General features: G+C 46.1%; 3 protein-coding genes and 1 long non-coding RNA gene across 5 annotated transcripts; 3 read left to right on the top strand and 1 right to left on the bottom strand.

Annotated features, from left to right (window-relative positions):
* mgat1b (alpha-1,3-mannosyl-glycoprotein 2-beta-N-acetylglucosaminyltransferase b) lies at window positions 1–6,721 on the top strand. Of its 2 annotated transcripts, none has more exons than XM_060043657.1 (3): window positions 1–599; window positions 2,550–3,823; window positions 5,052–6,721. In XM_060043657.1, the coding sequence occupies exons 2-3, from the start codon at window positions 2,963–2,965 to the stop codon at window positions 5,751–5,753; spliced, it is 1,563 nt and encodes a 520-aa protein (XP_059899640.1). In that variant the 5' UTR covers window positions 1–599; window positions 2,550–2,962; the 3' UTR covers window positions 5,754–6,721. The 2 variants fall into 2 exon arrangements, with proteins under 2 accessions (XP_059899640.1, XP_059899641.1); XM_060043658.1 differs by lacking the exon at window positions 1–599 and adding an exon at window positions 644–1,538.
* Window positions 6,722–7,389: 668 nt separating this feature from the next.
* LOC132450912 (uncharacterized) lies at window positions 7,390–11,660 on the bottom strand. Its single transcript, XR_009523934.1, has 3 exons — window positions 11,520–11,660; window positions 8,747–9,923; window positions 7,390–8,620 (listed from the first exon to the last, which is right to left on the bottom strand). It is a non-coding gene; the product is annotated as an uncharacterized LOC132450912 (long non-coding RNA).
* Window positions 11,553–12,784, top strand: polr1h (RNA polymerase I subunit H). Its single transcript, XM_060043099.1, has 4 exons — window positions 11,553–11,670; window positions 11,778–11,878; window positions 11,979–12,088; window positions 12,294–12,784. The coding sequence occupies exons 1-4, from the start codon at window positions 11,553–11,555 to the stop codon at window positions 12,316–12,318; spliced, it is 354 nt and encodes a 117-aa protein (XP_059899082.1). The 3' UTR covers window positions 12,319–12,784.
* Window positions 12,785–12,824: 40 nt separating this feature from the next.
* On the top strand, window positions 12,825–21,795 carry gtf2h4 (general transcription factor IIH, polypeptide 4). Its single transcript, XM_060043098.1, has 13 exons — window positions 12,825–13,114; window positions 13,201–13,305; window positions 15,109–15,240; window positions 15,378–15,563; window positions 16,569–16,677; window positions 17,320–17,388; window positions 17,633–17,716; window positions 18,693–18,855; window positions 19,271–19,401; window positions 19,896–19,943; window positions 20,471–20,549; window positions 21,211–21,272; window positions 21,504–21,795. The coding sequence occupies exons 1-13, from the start codon at window positions 12,999–13,001 to the stop codon at window positions 21,612–21,614; spliced, it is 1,395 nt and encodes a 464-aa protein (XP_059899081.1). The 5' UTR covers window positions 12,825–12,998; the 3' UTR covers window positions 21,615–21,795.
* The last annotated feature ends 88 nt before the right edge of the window (window positions 21,796–21,883 follow it).

Raw genomic sequence — 21,883 nt, 5'->3', positions numbered from 1 at the left:
CAACAACTTGGACATTTTCTGACTATGATTTCACTGCTGTACTTTGTACCTGCACCGGAAAGGTATGGACTTAAACGATTTAGCAACGCAAATGATCGGACTGAGTATCGTGTACCAAACAAAATTAAAGCATGGTTGGGTCAGGTGGAAGTGGCCGAACGTAGATTTGTTTAATTAGCCGATCCGGAAGTGGATTCGATACGCGGTGGGAATGAAACGCGGCCTCATCACATCATCGCCGTCATCATGGAGGCTGGACCCGATCCCAGATCTAGTCTGCAGGCTGTACGGAGGAGATCCATCTGAGAGGTTCATAGCAGGCGTACTTATATGTATCTCTGAATGCATGGTGTCGGTCATCGGACAGGCTGGCGGTCAAATAAAAACCCGGTCCGGATCTTAGAGGGAGACAGCGAACAGATGATGTTGGGATGATAAGGAGCTGAGGAGGGGAGTGGGCCGGGGGAGTGATCCAGTGTGTTGTGAATAACTGGACGGCGGTACCCTGGTGTTGGAGCTGCTAGCCAAAAACTAGTCCGCCTGGTTCTTCAGCTCCAGTGTGCATGAAGCTCCGTCTCCAGCAACCAGCCATGTGAAGGGTAAGTCCGGCTAATGGACCTTAACCCGAATAAGAGGTTGACATTTGCTTTCAGGTGTGTGACTGTGATAAAGGAGGTTTCCTCTGGTACTGTCACTGTGTCTGGTAGCTAAGCTAGCTGCCGAAGCTAACACGGGGGGAGGTGTCGGCTCCGAGACCGAGGAGGCACCTTCTCCCTCCGCGCTGCGGGGGGTCGGAGCGCCTCGGTCGGCTTCAGACACCGAGCTGCTGCCGGGTGGACGACAACACTTCATCTGTGTTGGTGGCTAATGATGGCACTAGTTCTAGTTAACTTTCTTCCTATGGAGGAAGATAAGGGGAGCTCCGCTAGTTAAGGGTGGTGTAATAACATGTACACCGTGTTCCCCTCGTCCAGGTCCCGTTACATTACTGTCCCGGTCTTTATGTTGCATTAGTGGAAATTAAAGCGGTGACCACCAGTGTGTTGTCAACGTCTAATGGGTGTGTTTTCCGACTGTCACTGTCGGTATCGTATGGACTGTTAATTGAATTAACGACGTATTGTTGACATCCATCAGGGTACGTTGCCACGACACATGTCGGGCTGCAGACGTTCACTAGGTCACACATGCTGACCGCGCGGGAGGGGGGGACTCGGGACCGGGCTCGTCTGGCGGGGGGACCCAGGATGTCTTGCAGCTACATTTATTGACAGGGCATTTAGCGGATGCTTTTATCCAAAGCGACTTATAATAATTAGATTTGTCAGGAGACAACAATATATGCACCGTCAGTACAGCAATGATAGCTAAGCGCAACAGATCCCTCCCACCGCGTCGTACTCCCTTAAAACAGCCTCCTCTGGTCCCTCCTTACTGTAGCCTAAGTCACTTAACACCAGCCTCCTTGGTCCCTACTCACTAAGTCACTACTGGTCCTGGAGAGGCACTGCACAGCATTAGGTGGCTCCCGCATACAGGTAAATACCCAATTCTAGCCGTTTTAGATGACAATGGTTGGTTTTCAGTCGAGGCTGTCATGTAGGATTGTCAGACAGATCTCCAGGGCCCTTTTCCTCACTAATTTAAACTTTCTAAAATAACCTGACTCTCTACTTTTGAAGTGAAACGTTGCTTAATGCTAGTCCTCCTTAATTCACTCCTTTCCATTTGTTTTCCCTTTGCAACTCGAGTCCTGTCAGTTGCTTAATCATTTGAAGAGAGAACCTTTGGTTTAATTACGGTAGGTTTCTTGTTGTAGCTACTGATTGAAGTTAGCCAGGGCGGTGAACACAGATGGGAGCTGTCGCTAATCCAATAGTTTGTTCCTGGCCGTCAAATGCCTACCTATGGGAGATTATTGTCAACCTATATTTATTCTGACTAATTGGTTTAGTGTGTGTGTGTGTGTGTGTGTGTGTGTGTGTGTGTGTGTGTGTGTGTGTGTGTGTGTGTGTGTGTGTGTGTGTGTGTGTGTGTGTGTCGTGTGAGCCACAGTGGAAGATTAAATCATTCAACGAAATGTCAGCAAATGTTGAAACACTTAATTTAGTGGCATTTTACTGGCAACTTTTTGCCAGTACAATAAAAGTGTTCCACATTTGAACCAATCAGTTAAACTTGGCATTATACACGGGGGGAAGAGCACTAAAACGGCTGGTTTCACAGGATGAGATTGGGTGTTACATTACAGGAAGGGCTGTTTTTCAGCAGATCTGCTGACATTTTGGTTCAGATTCAGTGACGGGCCGCAGATCACCAGGGCAACAGCAGGAAATCCTGTCAACCCATCTGCCGCTAGCCAAGGCTCAAGCAGTAAAAGTAAACGTCTGGCTTGCATTTGTTCCACTCATGCCTGTGCTCTTAGTTCTGTCCTTCACCTACTCCAGGTGGCACTCAGACCTCCACCTCCTGAATCTGTGTCCTCTCCTGTAGGCTGGCTAGTTTAACTCTGTCCCATGTCCAAAACTTTTCCTTTTGTTCCTCTACAGAACGATGGCCGAAGGATAACATCCACGGATCACGTTCCCTCACCGTGTGGTGACCCCTGTTTTCCTGTTGTTCTATCACCGCTTCCTCGTCCCGTAACCATCCACCTCACCCACCTCCTTTTATCCTCTGGTAATTCTGTCGAAGAAAGGAATTCATCCCTGCAGAACGGTCACCAAAATAATTCATCCCCTCTAATGGCAAGGGACCAGAGTTAGGCAACACCCCTAACAGAGGGCAGCATTAGTGGACCGCCACTGACTTGCTTCTCCATGTTCCCACTGTCTGCCTGCTCCATCCCTCCCTTGTGAGTGACACCCCGGCTTGTGAAAGGGGCAATTTATTGTTCCACACACTGTCCCAACCTGTTGCGTCTCTCCTCCAGCCTTTCTCCCTCCTTTGCTGTGATTGGGTCATGGTTCGCAAAAAAAGCTCTTTGATCCTGTGTGGAGCCTTCCTATTCGTCGTCTGGAACGCTCTGCTGCTGCTCTACCTATGGGGGCGTCCGCCCAGTCTTGGGGAGGCGGGGGGAGGCGCTGAGCCCGGCGGGAAGGAGGAGTGGGGGGGCGACCACGGGGCCAGGGCCAACCTGGCAGGGGAAGTGATCCGATTGGCTGAGGAGGTGGAGGCGGAGCTGGAGACTCAGAAGAAACTGCTGAAACAAATTGAGAGCCACAGGTCGTTATGGGCTCAGCGGAAAGACCTGGGCAAACGGGCCATGGACGATGGGGGCGCCGACAAGCAGCAGAAGCGTCCGGAGAAACAGCCGCCCGGACCCCAGGTTCCCCCAAAAGACCCTTTAGATAAGAAAGACCAAATCCAGGCAGAACATTCCCAGGGGTTGAATCCGGCTCAACCAGAACCAGAACCAGATCAGAAGGCCGTTTCGATACAGGCGCAGCCCGTTCTGAATAATGAACTGGAAACCACGGTCACCAGCCCTCAGACAGTCATTCCCATCTTGGTGATCGCCTGCGACAGGGTGACGGTGAGGCGGAGCTTGGATCGGTTAATCCAGTACCGCCCCTCTGCCAAGCTATTCCCAATCATAGTTAGTCAGGACTGTGGCCACGCCGAAACGGTCCGCGTGATTGGCTCGTACGGCGATCAGGTGACCCATATCAGGCAACCAGACCTATCGGACATCAGAGTACGACCGGAGCACAGGAAGTTCCAGGGTTACTACAAGATCTCCAGGCATTATCGCTGGGCGCTGAACCAGGTGTTCAACACATTCTCCCACTCCACCGTGGTCATCGTGGAGGACGACTTGGAGGTACTAGTGGACTTTGTTGTTGGCAATCCGACTGTCTTTCTTTCTTTCATTCATTCAATGGTTACCATAGAAAATGATGCATTCGTAGTTGCTGCAGTTTGCTATCAAATCATTTACTCATCATTTACTATCAAATGTTTTGAAAACATTCTCCTTTTACACGTTTTTAAAGACACTATAGGTCAATTCAGAGTGGAGAGCTCTGATCCCGTTTTACATTTACAGATTAGCACATTTTCAGTGATCTAGCCCCAGCAAGAGACATCCCATCTGTGTGAAGATTTGGTGGGGGCGGGTGTGTTTCTAGAGTGAGAGAGGGGTGGTAGGGGCGGGTGTGTTTCTAGAGTGAGAGAGAGGTGTTGTTTCTGTCTATAAAAATCCCTTGTTTCAACCACAGAAAAATCCCTGTGATCACTTTTCTTTTTTTCAAATATATTCAACTGATTTCACTGATCCTTTCCAGTAAAAGGTTTACTGTTATTATAACAACTCATTTGGGAGTTACATTTATATACATTTATTTAAATACTGGGTCCTTTTTAGTTAAAAAAGAACACAGCTGACGTAAAAGAGGACCCAACATGGGCCTATGCCGCATGTGAAGCAGTGAATCATCACTTTAGGTTGCAAAAGAAAAGACCTCAACAATCAGCCCTCCACTGTGGAAGCTTGGAAGCTCTGGATTCACGCTGAAAGCATACTGGGAACTGGTCCAAACCAGACTAGCCTCAGCCAATCGTTCACGCAGTAGCCACATTTCCCCCCCCGCAGCCAGTGGTTTACCTGCATTTGGCAGATCAAGGCCCCGTATGGTGGGCAGGTGTGAAGAACACCATCCGCACCTTGAGTGGGAGGGACACATTTGTCTCCCGGAAACTAGGGTTGTGAATCCTTCACGATTACACCTACATCGGTTATTACACTTTGCTTCTCTGTGTCTCCATTTGATTGAAAATGCATTCTCAATTCAAAATATTTCCCAATTAAAGAAACGATTCTTGACTGCGCAAAGAAAGGTTATCAGAGAAATCATGGCATGAAATCAGAGAGAAATCCGTATGATTTACAAGTACCGTAGTCATATCAACTTTTTTTGGAGTTATGAATCGGTTCAGAATCATAGAACAATTGCGACTCTGGTGTGAACCGATGCCTGCGCCTTCTCGTGAAGATCAGTTTTATTCCCCGTATGCAGACCATGTCTCCTAACGGCCTCCCTCTCTGGCAGGTGGCGCCGGACTTCTTCGAGTACTTCCGGGCGCTGTACCCCGTGCTGCGCGCCGACCCCAGCCTGTGGTGCGTGTCGGCCTGGAACGACAACGGGCGGGACGCCCTGGTGGACCCGGGCCAGGCGGCGCTGCTCTACAGGACGGACTTCTTCCCGGGCCTGGGCTGGATGCTGCTCAAGGAGCTGTGGGGCGAGCTGGAGCCCAAGTGGCCCTCGGCCTTCTGGGACGACTGGATGCGGCAGCCCGAGCAGCGGCGGGAGCGCTCGTGCGTCCGGCCGGAGGTGTCCCGGACCATCACCTTCGGGCGCAAGGGGGTCAGCCTGGGTCAGTTCTTCGACCAGTACCTGCGCTACATCAAGCTCAACGGGGAGTTTGTGCCTTTCACAAAGCAGGACCTGTCCCACCTGGTCAAGGAGCAGTACGACGCGCGCTTCGTCAAGGAGGTGTACGGGGCCCCCCTGGTGAGGGTGGAGGACCTGCTGCAGGGGAGCACCCTGACGGGGACGGGACCCTTTCGGGTGCAGTACTCCAGTCGGGACAGCTTCAAGGTGCTGGCCCGCAATCTAGGGGTGATGGACGACTTGAAGTCGGGGGTTCCCCGCACGGGCTACAGAGGCGTGGTTAGCTTCCTGCATCGCGGCCGCAGGGTGTTCCTGAGCCCCCCGGAGGGCTGGACCAAGTACGACGTGAGCTGGAGCTGAGGGGCTCTGAGCGCAGAGCTCAGAGTCAAGAGTCTGGCTGAAGCGGACGAACCTCTGAAACCAAAGAAGTGCTCACCGGTGTTCATGAAACTAACTTGAGCTTCATTCATAGCCGCTGAAGGATCAGAGGATTTACACCGGTGGGGTGTAGGAAAACTGAAGTCGGTGAGCTGTAATGGATGAAACATCCTAAAACCTTTTAAAAAGAACCGGCTCATGAAGGCTCTCTAATGATTAGATCAACTCTGATTGGTGTCATGTGTTTAAATGATCAGCCTTTCTATTTTGTCTACAGGTAAAAAACCCTCAGAACGGCTTCTGGTTACAGGCTTCATAAGTGATGTAATCACTAACGAGGTCCACTTTTCTGCTTGAGCAGATCTTTGTTATATCTTTAAAACCTACTGAGTAGCCCTACAGTTCCATATTAAATCAGAACAATTGAAGATGCCCATCTTGAGAATCACTTGGGATGGTGAATAAAAGGTGCAAATGAAGTACTTAAGTATGTGTGAATGAACCAGGGTTATAATAGTAGCTTTTAACAGAGAGAACTGTATAGGACAACTGAGATTTATTTTATGAAATTTTATTTAACTCGCCTTGAAATAGAATTGAAAAGGCTGTTCTTGCTGCATTGACTCAATATCCAAACATTTGGTCTGGCATCACATGTTCCTTCTGTTAGTGTCAACACCATGAACATATAGGCCCGGTTAGAACTACTGTCCTGTATCTCCAACCCATGGTTTGGTTTTGAAGTTAGGTTTGTTGAAAAACCAATATTTTCTTTTCTGATGCGTTGGAAGATTTGGGTGTATCGGTAATCATTGTACTGTATTTTCATTTGGGAAATGATTGAGAGAATGGAAAGATTGCCATTTCTTCACGGTAATGTGTAAAACCACTGCCTGATGCGTTTACAGTTTTAATACATTACAAATAAAGCCAACTATTTTGATATTTGCTCACACTGTGCGAGTCCAATGTTTGCTGCAATCTAATGGATATGAAATACAATATGCAACCACCTACACCTTTCTCAGAAGATTAAAAGATTGAAACAACCATAAAAACGTCCCGCCCCCCCTACCTTTCTCCACAAAGGGAGAGGTTGCATTTCTCGCCCCTGTGATTGACCTGGCAGATGGATTCCCCGAACGGATCACGGTAAAGTGTAAATTGGCTCGTACAGAGGTAGACCCAAAATGACAGTTCTTGCACCTTACCTGTCTAAACTGTGGCACCTGACTGACATACTTGAAGACAGTGCAGTAAGACTTCCGAACAACCAAGGGATTTACAGAACGGTGAGAATCTGTTAGGGACATGTGAGACTTGCGATAAAGGTCCAAGAGTTCAGGAGAGAAGTCCCGGTGATGCCATTGAGCTGTAGGGACACGAGCTGTTGCTCTTCAATGATGATGCATTGATATGAATCGGTTCAACCGTCAAGTCATTCCTGTCCAGTACAAGGAGCAGGTTAAAAGTGAAGATGGCGTTTTTTTTGATGGGGCTGGGGTTGGGTGCCAGAATGCCCAAACTCGTATAATAATAATAATAATAATAATACATTTAATTTAGAGGCGCCTTTCAAGACCCCCAAGGTATGTGCTGGGGTGGGGTGGTAGAGGAGGTGAAGGAAAGCATGAATTGATTTAAATTCTTTGTTTATGTTCTGCACCTCATGCTGGAGATAAAACAGAAAGGCAGGAAAACACTTATTTCCATTGTCGTTCTTTTAGTGGTACTATGTTCTATCGGTTGTATTAAGTCACAACACAAAAGTGCTCCCAGATAATTCACTGGGGTGGAGGTGGGCCCGTCTACATCTGGACTCGACCTAAACGCACATCAAAAGGAAATGGTCAATTCTGCTCTTTTTTGCTTTTGTGCTTTTGTGTTTCCACCACAATTGGTATTGTTTGAAAACTGCACATAAATAAGAAACAAACAGTTTTGAAATACCATCTTGTTTGATTTGACTTAAGACTCCTTCATCCAGGTATCGAACCCCAGTAATGAATAGACTATGACTCTGGTGCCTCCCGAGGTTAAAGTGCCTGCACTCCGTCTTCAGTCATGCTCTCAGCCGGGATGTTCTCCACTATGACCATGTGACAGAGAGTGGACTGCAGTCGCAGGCTCACCTCCACCCCTCTGTAGCTCATGGGTCGGGTCAGCACACGGTGCTTCATGGCCCTCTGAGGGTTCAGCTGGAGACTGAGGTGGAGCACAGCCACCACCCTGAAGATCCTCTCCACGTTGAGCCTCCAGTTCAGCACCGTCTTCCTGGGAGATTCTCATGGCGTAGAGACGGCCCAAGTTCTCAACCTCGTCAAAGATGGGCCCGTTTGCTACATCAGACTGAGCCTTGACGCTACGCATAGGAGGTCTGGTCCACCGCGGGGCCCACCACACTGCTGAGGTCCGCTGAGTGGAGCACCGGCCATGGGGTGCTTGGTCCTGGCGGACATATCCCCTCTTCATAGCCGTACTTCTGCTCTAGCCAGTTGAAGGCATCTCTGTGCGAATGAAGTCCCAGGGTGGCCGGATCAACCCCCTGGGGTCGCCGCGTCCACCGTCCTGCCGGCCCTGGAGTTTCCTCTTCAGCTGCTGGGAGCAGCGGGCCACACTGAGGCCTGTGGCGGGGGACTGGTTGACATTAAGGTCAAGGGCAGAGGACTGGTTGTCTCTAACCCTGTGTCAGTAGTGCACTGAGGTCCGTGTCCTCAGAGCGGAGGCAGCCCTCTCTGTTCCCCCAGAGGGTCCCTGTGTGCTGGGCCAGTCGGCTCGGCAGCAGCCTGGGAACCAGGGCCAGCCCTTCAGCTGGACTGCGCTGCAGGAGGCGTGAGGTCAGAAGGTGCCTGAGGGCGACACCAATCCTCAGACCTCCCATCAGAAGTTTCTGAAGATAATGTAATGAATGCATACGTTTTCTATGTAAAGAGGCGGATATCAGGTGGGCTGTGTTCTGTTCCTATGTCCCTCACCGAGAGGAGAGGTCTCCAGAGGCCGCGGGGCTCACGGACCAGGCAGAGACCTCCTGCCCCTCTGTAGAGGACTCTATTCACACCCCACATCTCAACTAAGGGATAAAGAAAAAGTTTCAGTATAAATAAGTCAAACACGTAAATTAAAATGTGGTTATTACATCAGAATACACAAGTTGAGCTGAATGCAGATGTGTTTTTATAGATTGTACTTACTAAACTGTCCTCTAGCTTCCCTAACATAAAATACAATATTTTAATGGGATTCCTGACATGTTTATTGTGCATGTTGGTCTCTGTCATCAGTCCATGTTATGTCGTGCCCAGTTGGTTACAATTGACGAATGTTTGATTTTCGGTTACTAGGGTAGACAGAGCTTACAAAGAATGTCGTTCAATGTTAAATGCCAAAATAGTGAGTTCAATGAATAATGAGCCTACTTCTGAGGAAATTGCATAAGTTCATGGAAAATATGGAGTCATATATTATGTGCTGAGCCCAAGTAATGGGTCTTTCATTGGCACTCCTTTCAAACGTTGGTGGTGAGCTGCTGCCCTGGAAATGTTGGTTTTGCAAAGCCGTGTTTACAGTAAGTGTCTCCTATCAGTCTGAACCTCGGCATTGAGGAACCTTTCTCCTGTGGCCAATCAAAACAGCCAGGACAGAGGTTAAAATGTCCTCCCACACTGGTCACTGAACTGCAATCATTTTGTGGAGAAGATATGGGGGTTGTTTAAGGGTCAAATAATGAGTCAACAGTACAAAGTCAATATTTGTAGATGGTTTTTTTTCTCATAAGAAACACTGAAGACAAAATAATGAGTACTTTTTCCATAAAGATCAAAATGATCATTACAGTTTACACGAAAGCAGAAGATTAACGCTCCATGCTGCTTGTTGCATTGGACCAACCAGGGGTCAAGAGGAGTAGTTTAGGGTCTGTGGTACCCACCACCACCGCCAAATGAGGGCACTGCCTCTTCATCGACGTCTCCTCCTTCCTCTCCTCTCCTTCCTCTGGAAAACCGCAGAACAACACTACCACCCAGTGGCGACATACGTGCCAACAGCTTTGGTTTTATTCCAGGGGATATACAAATCTACTTCCCCTGCCACCTCCAGCTCATTCCCCTCATAGTCCCAATGCTTGTTCTGCATTCGTGCCTCTCCATCAGCCTGGGTGAAAACAGAGAGAGTAGACATAGTGACCTAAAAGTAGGCCTACCTGTTCGAGGTGTTTCAACATGAGGCTGTGCTGCTACATTTCCCATTACCATGGAGTAATGGGAACCCCGAGGGTGGACGTGTTAACGTTAACGTTGTAAATGCTTTCACATAACGGCAGGCTGAAAACAGGGAACAGTCTCAGGCGGCCACGAGACGGAAGCAGACTTTATGAAGCTCTTCCTAGTTTGCTTTGCCACAAAGCAGTGGCAAAGTATTAATTTTCAATTAATCGTAATATGATTCTGCACGGTGTTGACAATCGTGTTGTCCACTATGATGTGATTTATGACCACTGTGATTAATATGGCCTTAGCTGATAGGGCTTATCATCTACGTTGCAATCATCTCTGTCTCACCCCCTTTTAGCCATATGGTGCTATCACAGTCTTCTACACTGTCAACAAGAGAGGTATACGATATGTTATTAAACATACTATTTGCATTTCATTATTGCCTACCTGACAGAGGTGGTGGTCTTGTGGAGGCTTTACAGAACTATTACATCCTTTGTACAGCGTCCAGATAGCTTTAAAACAACAGAGTGTCTATTCGTACCCCTGGTACTTTTAGCCTTGGCACAGTTAGGCTAAAAGCGTCCTATTTGGGCTAATTGCTAGCTAACGTAATCCACTGAACCCCACTATTTCAATATTCTCAAAATTCTACCTGACTACAATGTTTGTTCTTCTTAAACGAACACCAACCGAGGAAAATATACTCAGGGCAGACCTTTGACAGTTTTGAAGAGTTCCAACTATGAAAGCATTGAGTGCATATGGGATACCATCCAATGCCTAAAGAGAGATCTGAAAAGATATACTGTTCAGATACAACTGTCTCAGGTACATTTAAGTACTCTAAATTTACCCTTTCTTGTGTCCATTACGAGTCAGGAGGATACAAAAAAGTTAGTAAGGTAATGTTTGATCCAATGCAATCAAATTACATTTGGAAAGAAAATAATTGATTAACATTGGCTATTGTTTAACTATGACTAAGAGACATATCTTATTCTTTCATTTTCATTCATCATCACCAGGGTACAAATAGCATGATAATTGTACCAGGGGTGCAAATTGCCGCACCATTAAAACAATAGCTTTGGATCATCAAATATTTATCTGCATTAACAACGCAGTATTGTCATTTGTATTCACCCCGTAAAGCCTCACTGAATAATTAAGAAATATATTTAATATTAAACCACACATGCTTGTTTGTTGATGAATCAGAATGGACTGCGGCTGACTGCGATGACATCATCAATACGCGCCGGGAAAGATGCGTGGTCTGTAAACAAATCCATCCAGCCTGCTATTAAAGAGTAGCTGTAATTTGTTGACACATCATTTCAACTTTTCGTCGCTTGTAAACACTTGTGTTTGGACAACGCCAGGAGCTTAAACAGGACAACAAAGGTTAGTCCTATTTAAGGTCGAGCACTAACACGTGTTGGTTCAGCATGGAGTAAACTCCCAGTGGATTTAACTGAAAGTCAGATAGCACGCAACGTTTTCCAGGCATGTAAAGATACAGTAACGTTACCTCACGCCGGCATATGGTTGTTTCTCCTCAGCCATGTCCTGCTTCAGCGGCGACTCGAACTTCTGCCCAGAGTGCGGCACAGTGCTGCCTATGCCACGGGCGCTGGACACCGTCACCTGCCCGCTCTGCTCCTTCCGCATCTCCATCAGACGTGAGGACGGGCGCTCATCACATTCCTATTGGATTGACGTCTGTCAAGCAGATATGGTGTCAAACACTGAGATAAAAATGTATCTGACTGTGTGATTTCCTAAACAGTTTTCGCTGGTCAGGAGATCAAATCCACAGTCGTCTTCAACCCAATAGAACAGTCGTTGATGCTGGAGGACGAGGAGGACTCTGAGCTTAAGGGACCTGTGGTAGGAAGGATGATTGACTGGCTGCTTTAACACAAAGGGTGACTCTGTAGTCTGCAACTTATGTTTAATGAGATCGTTTTGCTGTGCCTGAACCTTTCAGACGGACCGGCGTTGTTCCCGCTGTAACAAGGAGGGGATGGTTTACCACACGAGGCAGATGAGGTCTGCGGACGAAGGACAGACTGTGTTCTTCACTTGTATACACTGCAGGTAATGTCTCGTTTGTGTGCCCAAAACCTTGGGGTTTCACAACTAAAGTCTTTAGAAAATGTTTGTTTTTGTCGGCATGAAATTGTAGAAATGTATCCATAGTTCCTCGGGGTAAAATCTTAAAATACCTTTCTGAAAAATATATGTTCACTAGGAAGACTCTCCTCACATCACTGATCTTCCTTGTCTGAACTGTACGTTGCAGATATCAAGAAAAGGAGGATTCCTGAGAAGTTCCGATGGTTCTTCTGCGCTCCAGATATAGAATGCTTTGTTGGATGAACTGCACTGGGCCATGTTCCCATTTAATGAGGCATGTCCAGGCGTATGATGGCATCCATCAATGTCATGCATAGTTAATGTTGTATAATGGCAGCTACTCAGTGTCACTGACTGAGTAGCATGTTAATATAGTTTTGTATTTGTTTGGATTACATTAATCATATCGTTTTACATGAACACAAGCTAAACTCTCAAATTGTAAGCATCAAGATATTAATAAATGATTTTGTGTATGGAGGCTCCACTTTTACTGTTTGTTCAATATTTATAAAAGCATCAATCATCACTGAAAGAAATCACTGACGTTTTAAAAAATGAAATCATTAGTTTTCAAGCAAATTGAGCATTGTGAAAATATAGGTTTTTCGAAGCAATGTTTTATGGTAAATATTGATTAAAGCATTACAAACTCGATCATCCGTATTACAAGTTGCATCCTGCTCCTGGACCGCGTCACGTGACTAGACAACATGGCCGCCTCCTGAGGACTTCCAGAACGAGGAGACCGCTTGTTTATTTATATTTATCAAGTCCATTCGGCAATTGAACGACATCTTAAATCCTACTTGAGGGTTGATCGTGTTAACGGGTTGGCTCACCGTACATAGCCGTTACTGTTTTGTATAAAATGAAGCTTCGTGTCCAACTGCAATGTAAAAATCTACATGAATACCTGAAAGAGTTGAGTCCAGAGATCCTGGACAAACTGTACAACCACCCGGCAACATGTTTAGCAGTGTACAGGTGGGCTTTGGATAATCATTCATTTGATATAAATTTGTGAATATGTAGCATCATTTGCAAAATAATCGTACGTCATTCATTTCCAGGGAGCTGCCTGCATTGGCGAAGAATTATGTGATGCGAATGCTGTTCCTAGATCACCCTCTTCCCCAGGCAGCACTGGCTCTGTGGGTGAAGAAAGACAGTCAAAAGTAAGCTACGCTGCTTATTCTTTTCTATTTTCCTATTTTTGTTTAACCATTTTAAAAAATGGTTCTTTCAATGTTTTTTGATGATGCAATTTATACTATGCAAGTAATAAGGGGACTGCTGTAGTGTCCCTGGAGGTGGTGATGGAGAGAAGGATTGTACAGAAATTGTTGAGTATTATCGACGATAACACGCATCCCTTGCACAATCTAGTGAGTAAACAAAAGAGTGTTTTTAGTGGGAGGCTGCGATTGCTAAGCTGCAGAAAGGACAGTTTTAAGAATACTTTTTTTACCTACTGCAATTGCACTTTATAATATCTCCGCTTTTTAGTAAGGACAGAAGAATATTCATTTAAACTTTAGCTTGCGCTGCTTATATATATCAAACGTATATATACGTTTATATGCTTACATTATTATTGTACTTATTATTAATTGTATTTTTCTTTACCTGTTTATTGCACACCTGTATATTTGCATACATTGTGTACTGTTATCTCTGAGTAACAGCTATGTATACTTATGCACATGGACCATCCATTCTACTTTTTCTATCCGTGGCTAGGTATTGTGGGTGCATGGTTTAGGTGGGATGTGTGTATACATGTGTTGTGTTTAGTGATGGGATTTTCGGCTCCTTTGCGAGATGCGGCTCTAATGGCTCTTCTTACTGTGGAGAACCGGCTCTTTCGGCTCCCAAACGGCTCCCCATACACATGTTTTACATTATTAATTAATTAATAGCTTAAACCTAATTTTATAACATTTTGTTTCATTATTGACATTGTTAAGCACTTATGAGTAAAAATGCAGCATAACAATGCTTTATTAATAAAACCTTTATTACAAAATAGCACCACTTCCAAAAAACCACTGCATGCGATGTCCGCATGTGTCTGTGCAGGTTGTTAGTGGAGCCTGCATGATAGGATATTCTGGTTTTGCAGAGTCTACACTCTGCCCTGGTGGAGTCTGACGTAGCATTAAAATTAGTCCAGATTTTGCTCTGTTTTCTGTCACCACTCATTATCACACAGGCCTATTCAATTGTCACACTGACTCCCCTTCTTTATGCCTTGTGTGCTTCTTGACTGCTGCGTGCGTGACTGTGCATTGACACCTGCCCACGAACGCTATACAGCTTGGCCAATTGCCTGCGGTTTCCAAAAAAAAAGTGTCGAGAAACTTTTTCAGTGTTTTCCCGGCACATTATTAATTGAAAGCTGCGTGTGATTGGTCAGATGTGTGGAGCACACGCTTGACATGAGGGCAGTGGAGACATTAAGGCACCGACGGAGGAAAAAAAAAAAACTCTGCTTTACCACAGGCAGAACGCGCAAGGAGAGAGAGTGAGAGGGGGAGGGGGGGGAGGGCAGGGGGAGAGACAGCGAGGCACCGCAGGAGAAAAAAAACGAAAAGGAGAGCACAAGCACAGCGACAGGGAGGCGGAGAGAGCGAAAAACTGAAAAAAATAAAAACGGCTCCCAAATAGGATCTTAAAACGGCTCCCATCGTAGAGCCGGTTCCAATCGTTCACGTCAAAGAGCCGGCTCTTTGAGCCGGATCGTTCGCGACCGACACATCACTAGTTGTGTTGTTTATGTATGCTGGCTGCTGGAACACCTACATTTCTCTGCTGAGATGAATAAAGTATATCTTATCTTATCTTATAATAGCGATCCAAAGTCATCATATCGTTGAATATGCGGCTGGTGCTCAGACACAACATTTTCAACGGACACTGACAGAAGGATGGTTCAACACCGATGTCTTTTCGTTTTTGCCCCTCGATTTCTAAAACAGATATCATGATGAATGTGTCTCAGTGCTGACCAGTCTCAGACTGTGGCACACACAGCAGCTACAGGGCGGTCTGCAAGGCAACATCTTAAACCCCATCTTCAAAGACAATCTCAGGATTGCCCTTCTTGGGGGGTACGTATTTCTTTGTTACCTCTTTTTAATTCCACAAATTGTTGTATCGGGTCTATCTTCAATAGAAGTCATCATATTTGACTTGTTGCATGAAAAAGTCTTTCACTCTCTCGGTCTCCTCTGGATTGAATGCGCAGGGGCAAAGCGTGGTCGGACGAGGGGAGCAGCATCGGACCCGACCGCCATGCCCGGGATGTGGGCAGCCTGGACCGCTACGCGATGGAGCGCTGGGAGGTGATCCTGCACTTCATGGTGGGCTCCCCCAACGCTGCCGTCAGCCAGGATCTGGCGCAGCTGCTCTCACAAGCTGGCCTCATGAGAAGGTACACACACACACACACACACACACACACACACACACACACACACACACACAGGTGACTTCGCTGGGGGGGCACAAGTTTTCTTTCACCCCAAAGGTGAGGTTGGGGTGCAAAAAACCCTCAATATTTAAACAAAGTTAACTGGCACGTTTTCGTTGCATGTCCCTTTAATTAAAGCAAACGTGATGGAACGCTGTGCTGTGCTGTGCTGCGATAGCACCCTGCCAAATCCCTCCCCCTCTCTCTCTTACAAGCGCGCGTCAAGGACATACAAGAAGAGGCAATGTATGTGCATTTTAATGCCCACAACATGAACCTCGCCTTTTAAGATCCAGTTTCAAAGATTAACATATGCCAAGATGTGATAAAGTCAAAGAGCTGATCAATACAATTAAGAGTCACCAGAAGACTGGCATGGTTGGACTCTTTCCATAAGCATGACGGTGGGAACAGTTTGTGCCCGCTTTGCCCCATCCGCTGGACGATGTGAGTGAGCATCGTGAAGTCAGTTCTGGCCAACTACGAGAGCCTGGCGAGTTACTTCCATGATTTCTACATTTCTAAATGAGTGACTGAAATGTAATTAAGCTAGGCCTACACCCATTTATTAGGGCATGTTTAAGGAAAATAAGTGCACGCCTCGCCACTCGAAATTCACTAAACGCATTTGTCTATTGATGGAGCGGTTAAATCATACATCATCGCAACAAAAATTTGGAATTAATCATATAAATTCCATATAAATAATACGTAAGTATTTAATGAACTTTTGTTCTGAACCTCAAATTCTGAATGCAGGACTTTGGAGAAGTGATATCGCCTACTTTTTGGTGAAACACATTTTAACGAAATATTTATGAACGCACACACATGAACACACGCACGCGCGCAGCAGCAGCTAGCACAGGCCAGCATGTGAATAGACATAGATGTATTCTTCATAGATCTAATAGACATAGATATAAAAGACATAGATATAGATATTACTGTGTTGTTGTTCTTCAGTGACCCAGGGGAGGCGCCCTGCATCACCTCCGCTGGGTTCCAGTTCCTCCTTCTGGACACATCCAGTCAGCTATGGTACTTCACCCTCCAGTACCTCAACACTGCACAGGTGCCAATCCACTCTTTCACGCATGAATGTGTTTACCCAGGGTTCGAGTTAGGTGGGAGCCAGTGGGAGCTGAGCTCCCATAGAGAGAGGTCTGGCTGCCATGAAAGCAGCAAGCTCAAATATCTGTGGGGGTCTCTGAAAATACAGCAGCATAATATTGTAATTACAAATGAAGCTATTTTCCCTTCCACATACAGAGTAATATTGATGTTATGTAAGGGATAATAGAACGCCGGTCATTATCGGGAAAATAAGCCCAGACCGGGCGAACCGGACACTGACTCGAAACGGAGGTGTCTTGCTAAGCCCCTTCGACCTGGAGGGGCTTATCAGCGCAAGGCCGGTACGGCCTGATAAGCCCCTCCAGGTCTCTCTCACCCCCCCCCCCAAACTGAGCGCAAGGCCGGTACGGTCTCTCTCACCCCCCCCCCCCCCCCCCCCCCCCCCCCCATCAACAACTTTTAAGAGACCCCCACAGAGATGGAATCATAGCTTGAACCCTGTATTTACCTTCTTAGATTCATGTTTATCGCTATTGGTAAATAAAAGGAAGATTGTGCATTTGTTATTGATTGAATTTCAAGCCCTATCAGGTCCAAACTAAAGAATTTGTTTGTTTGTTTGTCCGTTTGTCTGTCTTAGACTCGGGGCATGGACCTGGTGGAGATCCTGTCCTTCTTGTTCCAGCTCAGCTTCTCCACCCTGGGCAGAGTAAGTTCACTCCATCAGACCACCGCTACATGTTAGAGAGGGAAGGTGTTCTGAGGTGTATGGCGGCCTTCTCGTCTGCCTCCGCCGGGACCTTGGTCTTTTCGCTTTTCAAAAGTGAAATATTACTCTCATTTAAGCCACATGCCAATGCACCATACTATAAGCCAAACTGTTGGTGATTTATATGTGTGTCATTATCTCTTGATCACGATCCTGATAACACTCCAAACTCCTGTCCCCTCAGGATTACTCCGTGGAGGGCATGAGCGAATCCCTGCTCACGTTCCTTCAGCACCTGAGGGAGTTCGGTCTGGTGTTCCAGAGGAAGGTAAGGTGTAGATGCCATCCACACTCCTTCACCCGCACTGTTTAAGCATGCTTCATAGTTGGGTTTGTACTTGACCAGTCTATTGGGGAAATAATTGAGTTATGGTTGTATTAGCTTCAACATATGTTAAGATAATAAAAATGATATCTATGGTAATTGAATGGCAGGTATGAATGAAACTAGCCGCCCCTTGACTTTGATAAGATGCAGAGAGTTTAAAATGGGGGACTTAGGGTATTATTATTTTCTCTTGACGTTTTCACCATCTCAGGCACCGCGAAAACTACAAAAGACACACAAAGTACAACACTGATGTTTAAAAACTCTCAAATTACAACACCAATGATTATAGCTTCACAAATGACAACCATAACAACACACAAGAGCATGACAAAGACAACACATTCACCATTACAACCAACAGCTGCATCGTATGAATCGTATGATAGCATGACCTTTTACCTGGACAAACCCCACTAGGAGCATTTCACAGATATACCAGCATACGATCAATATGAACATATCCGCTTTCCCAAAGGGTGATAAATCAAACATTTCATTTCTCAAGTTGGCATTTCAGCCCTTGTTATGTTGCGTAACGTGAACCAGGCAGATACCGCAGAACATGGCTGGACCCACTGCCCTGTAGACATGCTGTTTGAAACCATAGCATATACTGTAGCTCCCTCTATGGACACAAATAATTCAGCAGTGTGTAAAACACACTGTATCTGATCACCATTAAACCATAGAAGATGACCAAAGGTCAGCAGGCTAATAAAATGTGTACAGAAACAAGATGTGAAATAATTAATAACCTGCGTTTGTTCATGTTTGACCTAAGCATGTAGTATAACAGGTTCCCATGAGAATGCATCAAAGGGAACAGAAAGGCTGAAAAAAATGAACATTGAATCCTTACTACTTTGTTTTTTAAAATGCCCTAATGCGTTCTCTATTTGCCGTCACGCTACAGAGGAAGTCCAGGAGGTATTACCCCACCAGGCTGGCCATCACGCTGGCCGCAGGCATCACCACCAAGCCTTCCTCTTCCTCCAATCCCATGGATGTGGCCCCTGGCACCGTGGACACCAGCTTCATCGTGGTCGAAACCAACTACCGCATATATGCCTACACAAGTATGTCCACCGGCTGCCTCTCAACGTCTCTGTGTCCTGGACCAGTTGTTCCATGCATTCGCTCATATTTTTATTTGTTGTTTAGCAGTTGTAAAGCGTTGCCAACCTTGTTGTCCTAAAATATTTCTGTGTACCAGAAAAAGCATCGGTAGTGCTCAAGTTTTATAAAATTAAATAGGAATATAATACAGGGTATCCTATTTTGTTTCAGAATAAACCACAAGCTATAAACTCAATGTGTGAGTTCTATAAATAGGATCAATAACATATTATAGTAAGATTTAGTTTATAAATCCATAAAGGACTTTTCCTTTAAATCCTTTTGGTGGTTCATAATGAAACACAGCCAACACAGCCAGCAGGACCTGGCTAAAGGCTTGCATGGTGGTGATTGTCCTGTATGTCCTCCCCCCAGGCTCTGAGCTCCAGATAGCTCTGGTGGCGCTGTTCAGTGAGATGCTGTACCGCTTCCCCAACGTGGTGGTGGGCACGGTCACCAGGGAGTCGGTGCAGCAGGCCATCGCCAACGGGATCACCGCACAGCAGGTAGGGTGGCCCGGGCGCCAACCCGGATCTTCATTAGGGTTTCAGATAATCAATCATAGCAATAGACTTAAATCAAAATAGAAAATCTGTCTTATACAATAGTCAAAACAACAGTTATGATTCTTGATTTATATTTTTTGAAATGTGGTCATTATCAATCATTGTGTCATTCCATAGAATAGAGGGAAGGCAAGGAATTTGTATTCCGCTGGTATCTAGTGAAACTGGGTATCCCATATATTCACTCGGACATCTATCATAAGCATTGGGTCGCAGTGTCCGCTGTACAGAAAGTAATAATAATAAAAATAACGATGGATACTAGCTAAGGTGAAAAAGACCATTTAAAAAGAGATTGATGCACTCCTTGGTGGAAGGTTATGACTGTGAAGATATTATTAATCAGTAAAAAAAAAAAGATAGGACCTCACAATTTTAATTCGGTCCTCCGGGCTGTTCTTTGTTCGTGGTTTTAAATGAGTCTCCTCCTCTAGATCATCCACTTCCTGAGGACCCGGGCACACCCCGTCATGCTGAAGGAGGTAGGCTGCCCCCCCCCACCCTGAACCCTCCCCTCACTGCCCCCCCACCCTGAACCCTCCCCTCACTGCCCCCCACCCTGAACCCTCCCCTCACTGCCCCCCCCCACCCTGAACCCTCCCCTCACTGCCCCCCCCCACCCTGAACCCTCCCCTCACTGCCCCCCCCCACCCTGAACCCTCCCCTCACTGCCCCCCCCCACCCTGAACCCTCCCCTCACTGCCCCCCCCCACCCTGAACCCTCCCCTCACCCTGAACCCTCCCCTCACTGCCCCCCACCCTGAACCCTCCCCTCACTGCCCCCCACCCTGAACCCTCCCCTCACTGCCCCCCACCCTGAACCCTCCCCTTTCCACCAGCCCTTCTTACTACGGGCCAGTTCCTGTAATAATATTTGACTGGACCGTTAAAGCTCCACCACCTCCTTCCCCTCCCCCCCCACCTCCCCCCTCAGACTGACTAATCAGGCTGCCGCTGGCTGCTCAGCTCCCCCCCCTCACTCTGCCTCACCTCTCCCTGTGTGCGTCAGACTCCGGTGGTGCCCTCCACCATCACGGATCAGATCAGACTGTGGGAGCTGGAGAGGGATCGATTACAGTTCACAGAGGGTGAGTGAGTCAGCGCGTGACCCTGCTGGCCGTCTCTCCACCCCTGCGCCCAGCGCGCACACGCATGCTGATTTACCCACGGTTCATGTTGCTAGCAGGCACACCACTGACATTGTTATCGACAGGATGTTACTCCTGTCTTGTTATCATTAAAGCTTGGCAGTTCGCATTAATATAAGGGTTAGCTTTTACATGATCATTTAATATTTGTTTATTTGTAAGAAATGTGCAATTTAAACTTCATTATTGTCACAATGACACCATGGAATGGTTGTTTACTGTTCTCCAGTAAAAAGCAACAATGAAAATGTTTATTAAAATGTTAATATTAACATGAATAAGGGCTGACCAAAGCATCTGAATTATTTTCAGCGAGTGATGTTTGATGTCTGAGTCACGATGTTGATTGATTTCATTTTCTCGTGGCTCAATTCGTCCTGCCTGAAGGTTATGACTGACTGTTCCCTCTCTGTTGATCGCCCAGACTCAATAATAGCTTGAGTTGTAACTCTTTCTCTGAGAAATGTTGTGTGCTGTGATGGAGCGGCTTGAGGAGTAATGTAGTGCTTGCCCTATGACCTCACTATTCTCACATGTTTCCCAGTGTTCTTCTCCATCTGAAAACATTTACTCATGCTGTGGTTCCTGTCTTGTCCACCAGGAGTGCTCTACAACCAGTTCCTCTCCCAGGCAGACTTCGAGGTGTTGAGAGACAGGGCTCAGGTCAGATTGGTTTTAATAATCGGATTAAATGAGTTTCCTTCAGGACATTATACCGACACTCATCCTAAATAAGTACTGTTCCCAACCTGCTGGCAATTTCGCAGACAGAATTTTGCATTATCCCTTTTTAGATAAACATATAATTACATTTTCTATATTCTGCCTATCTACATAATGCTGACTGCTCTTTAAGGAACGGCATTGATGGATAACCTCTTGTTTGTTATTCAGGGTCTTGGCTGTTTGGTGTGGCAGAATGTTCCGCACAGAGTGATGGTGGTTACACAACAAGGACACAGTGAAGTCAAGAAGTTCTGGAAGAGACAAAAATCGAGCACTTAAATTAAATGCGGATAATTATGGAAATGAGCAGTGATGTCTGAATATTCACTGTATATATTTAATTGTTTCATTTTTTCTAAAGGAAAGTCATGTGGACTCAGATGGTTTATTGCCTCCATGGATGTAGCAGACTTGTGCTACCCAATATCAATTTTGAATTAAATTTTTATATGAAAGTTAATTGTGAATTTCTTGAGCCGTAGGCCTAATGGGAATAATTTATTATGTCTTATTGACGTATATGTTATTTTGCTCTTAGGTCGCCCAAA

Source organism: Gadus macrocephalus, chromosome 22 (assembly GCF_031168955.1).
Source record: "Gadus macrocephalus chromosome 22, ASM3116895v1".
Classification (NCBI taxonomy): Eukaryota; Metazoa; Chordata; class Actinopteri; order Gadiformes; family Gadidae; genus Gadus; species Gadus macrocephalus.
Note: the sequence above shows the minus strand (reverse complement) of the source record. Positions and strands in the feature narration are given on the sequence as shown.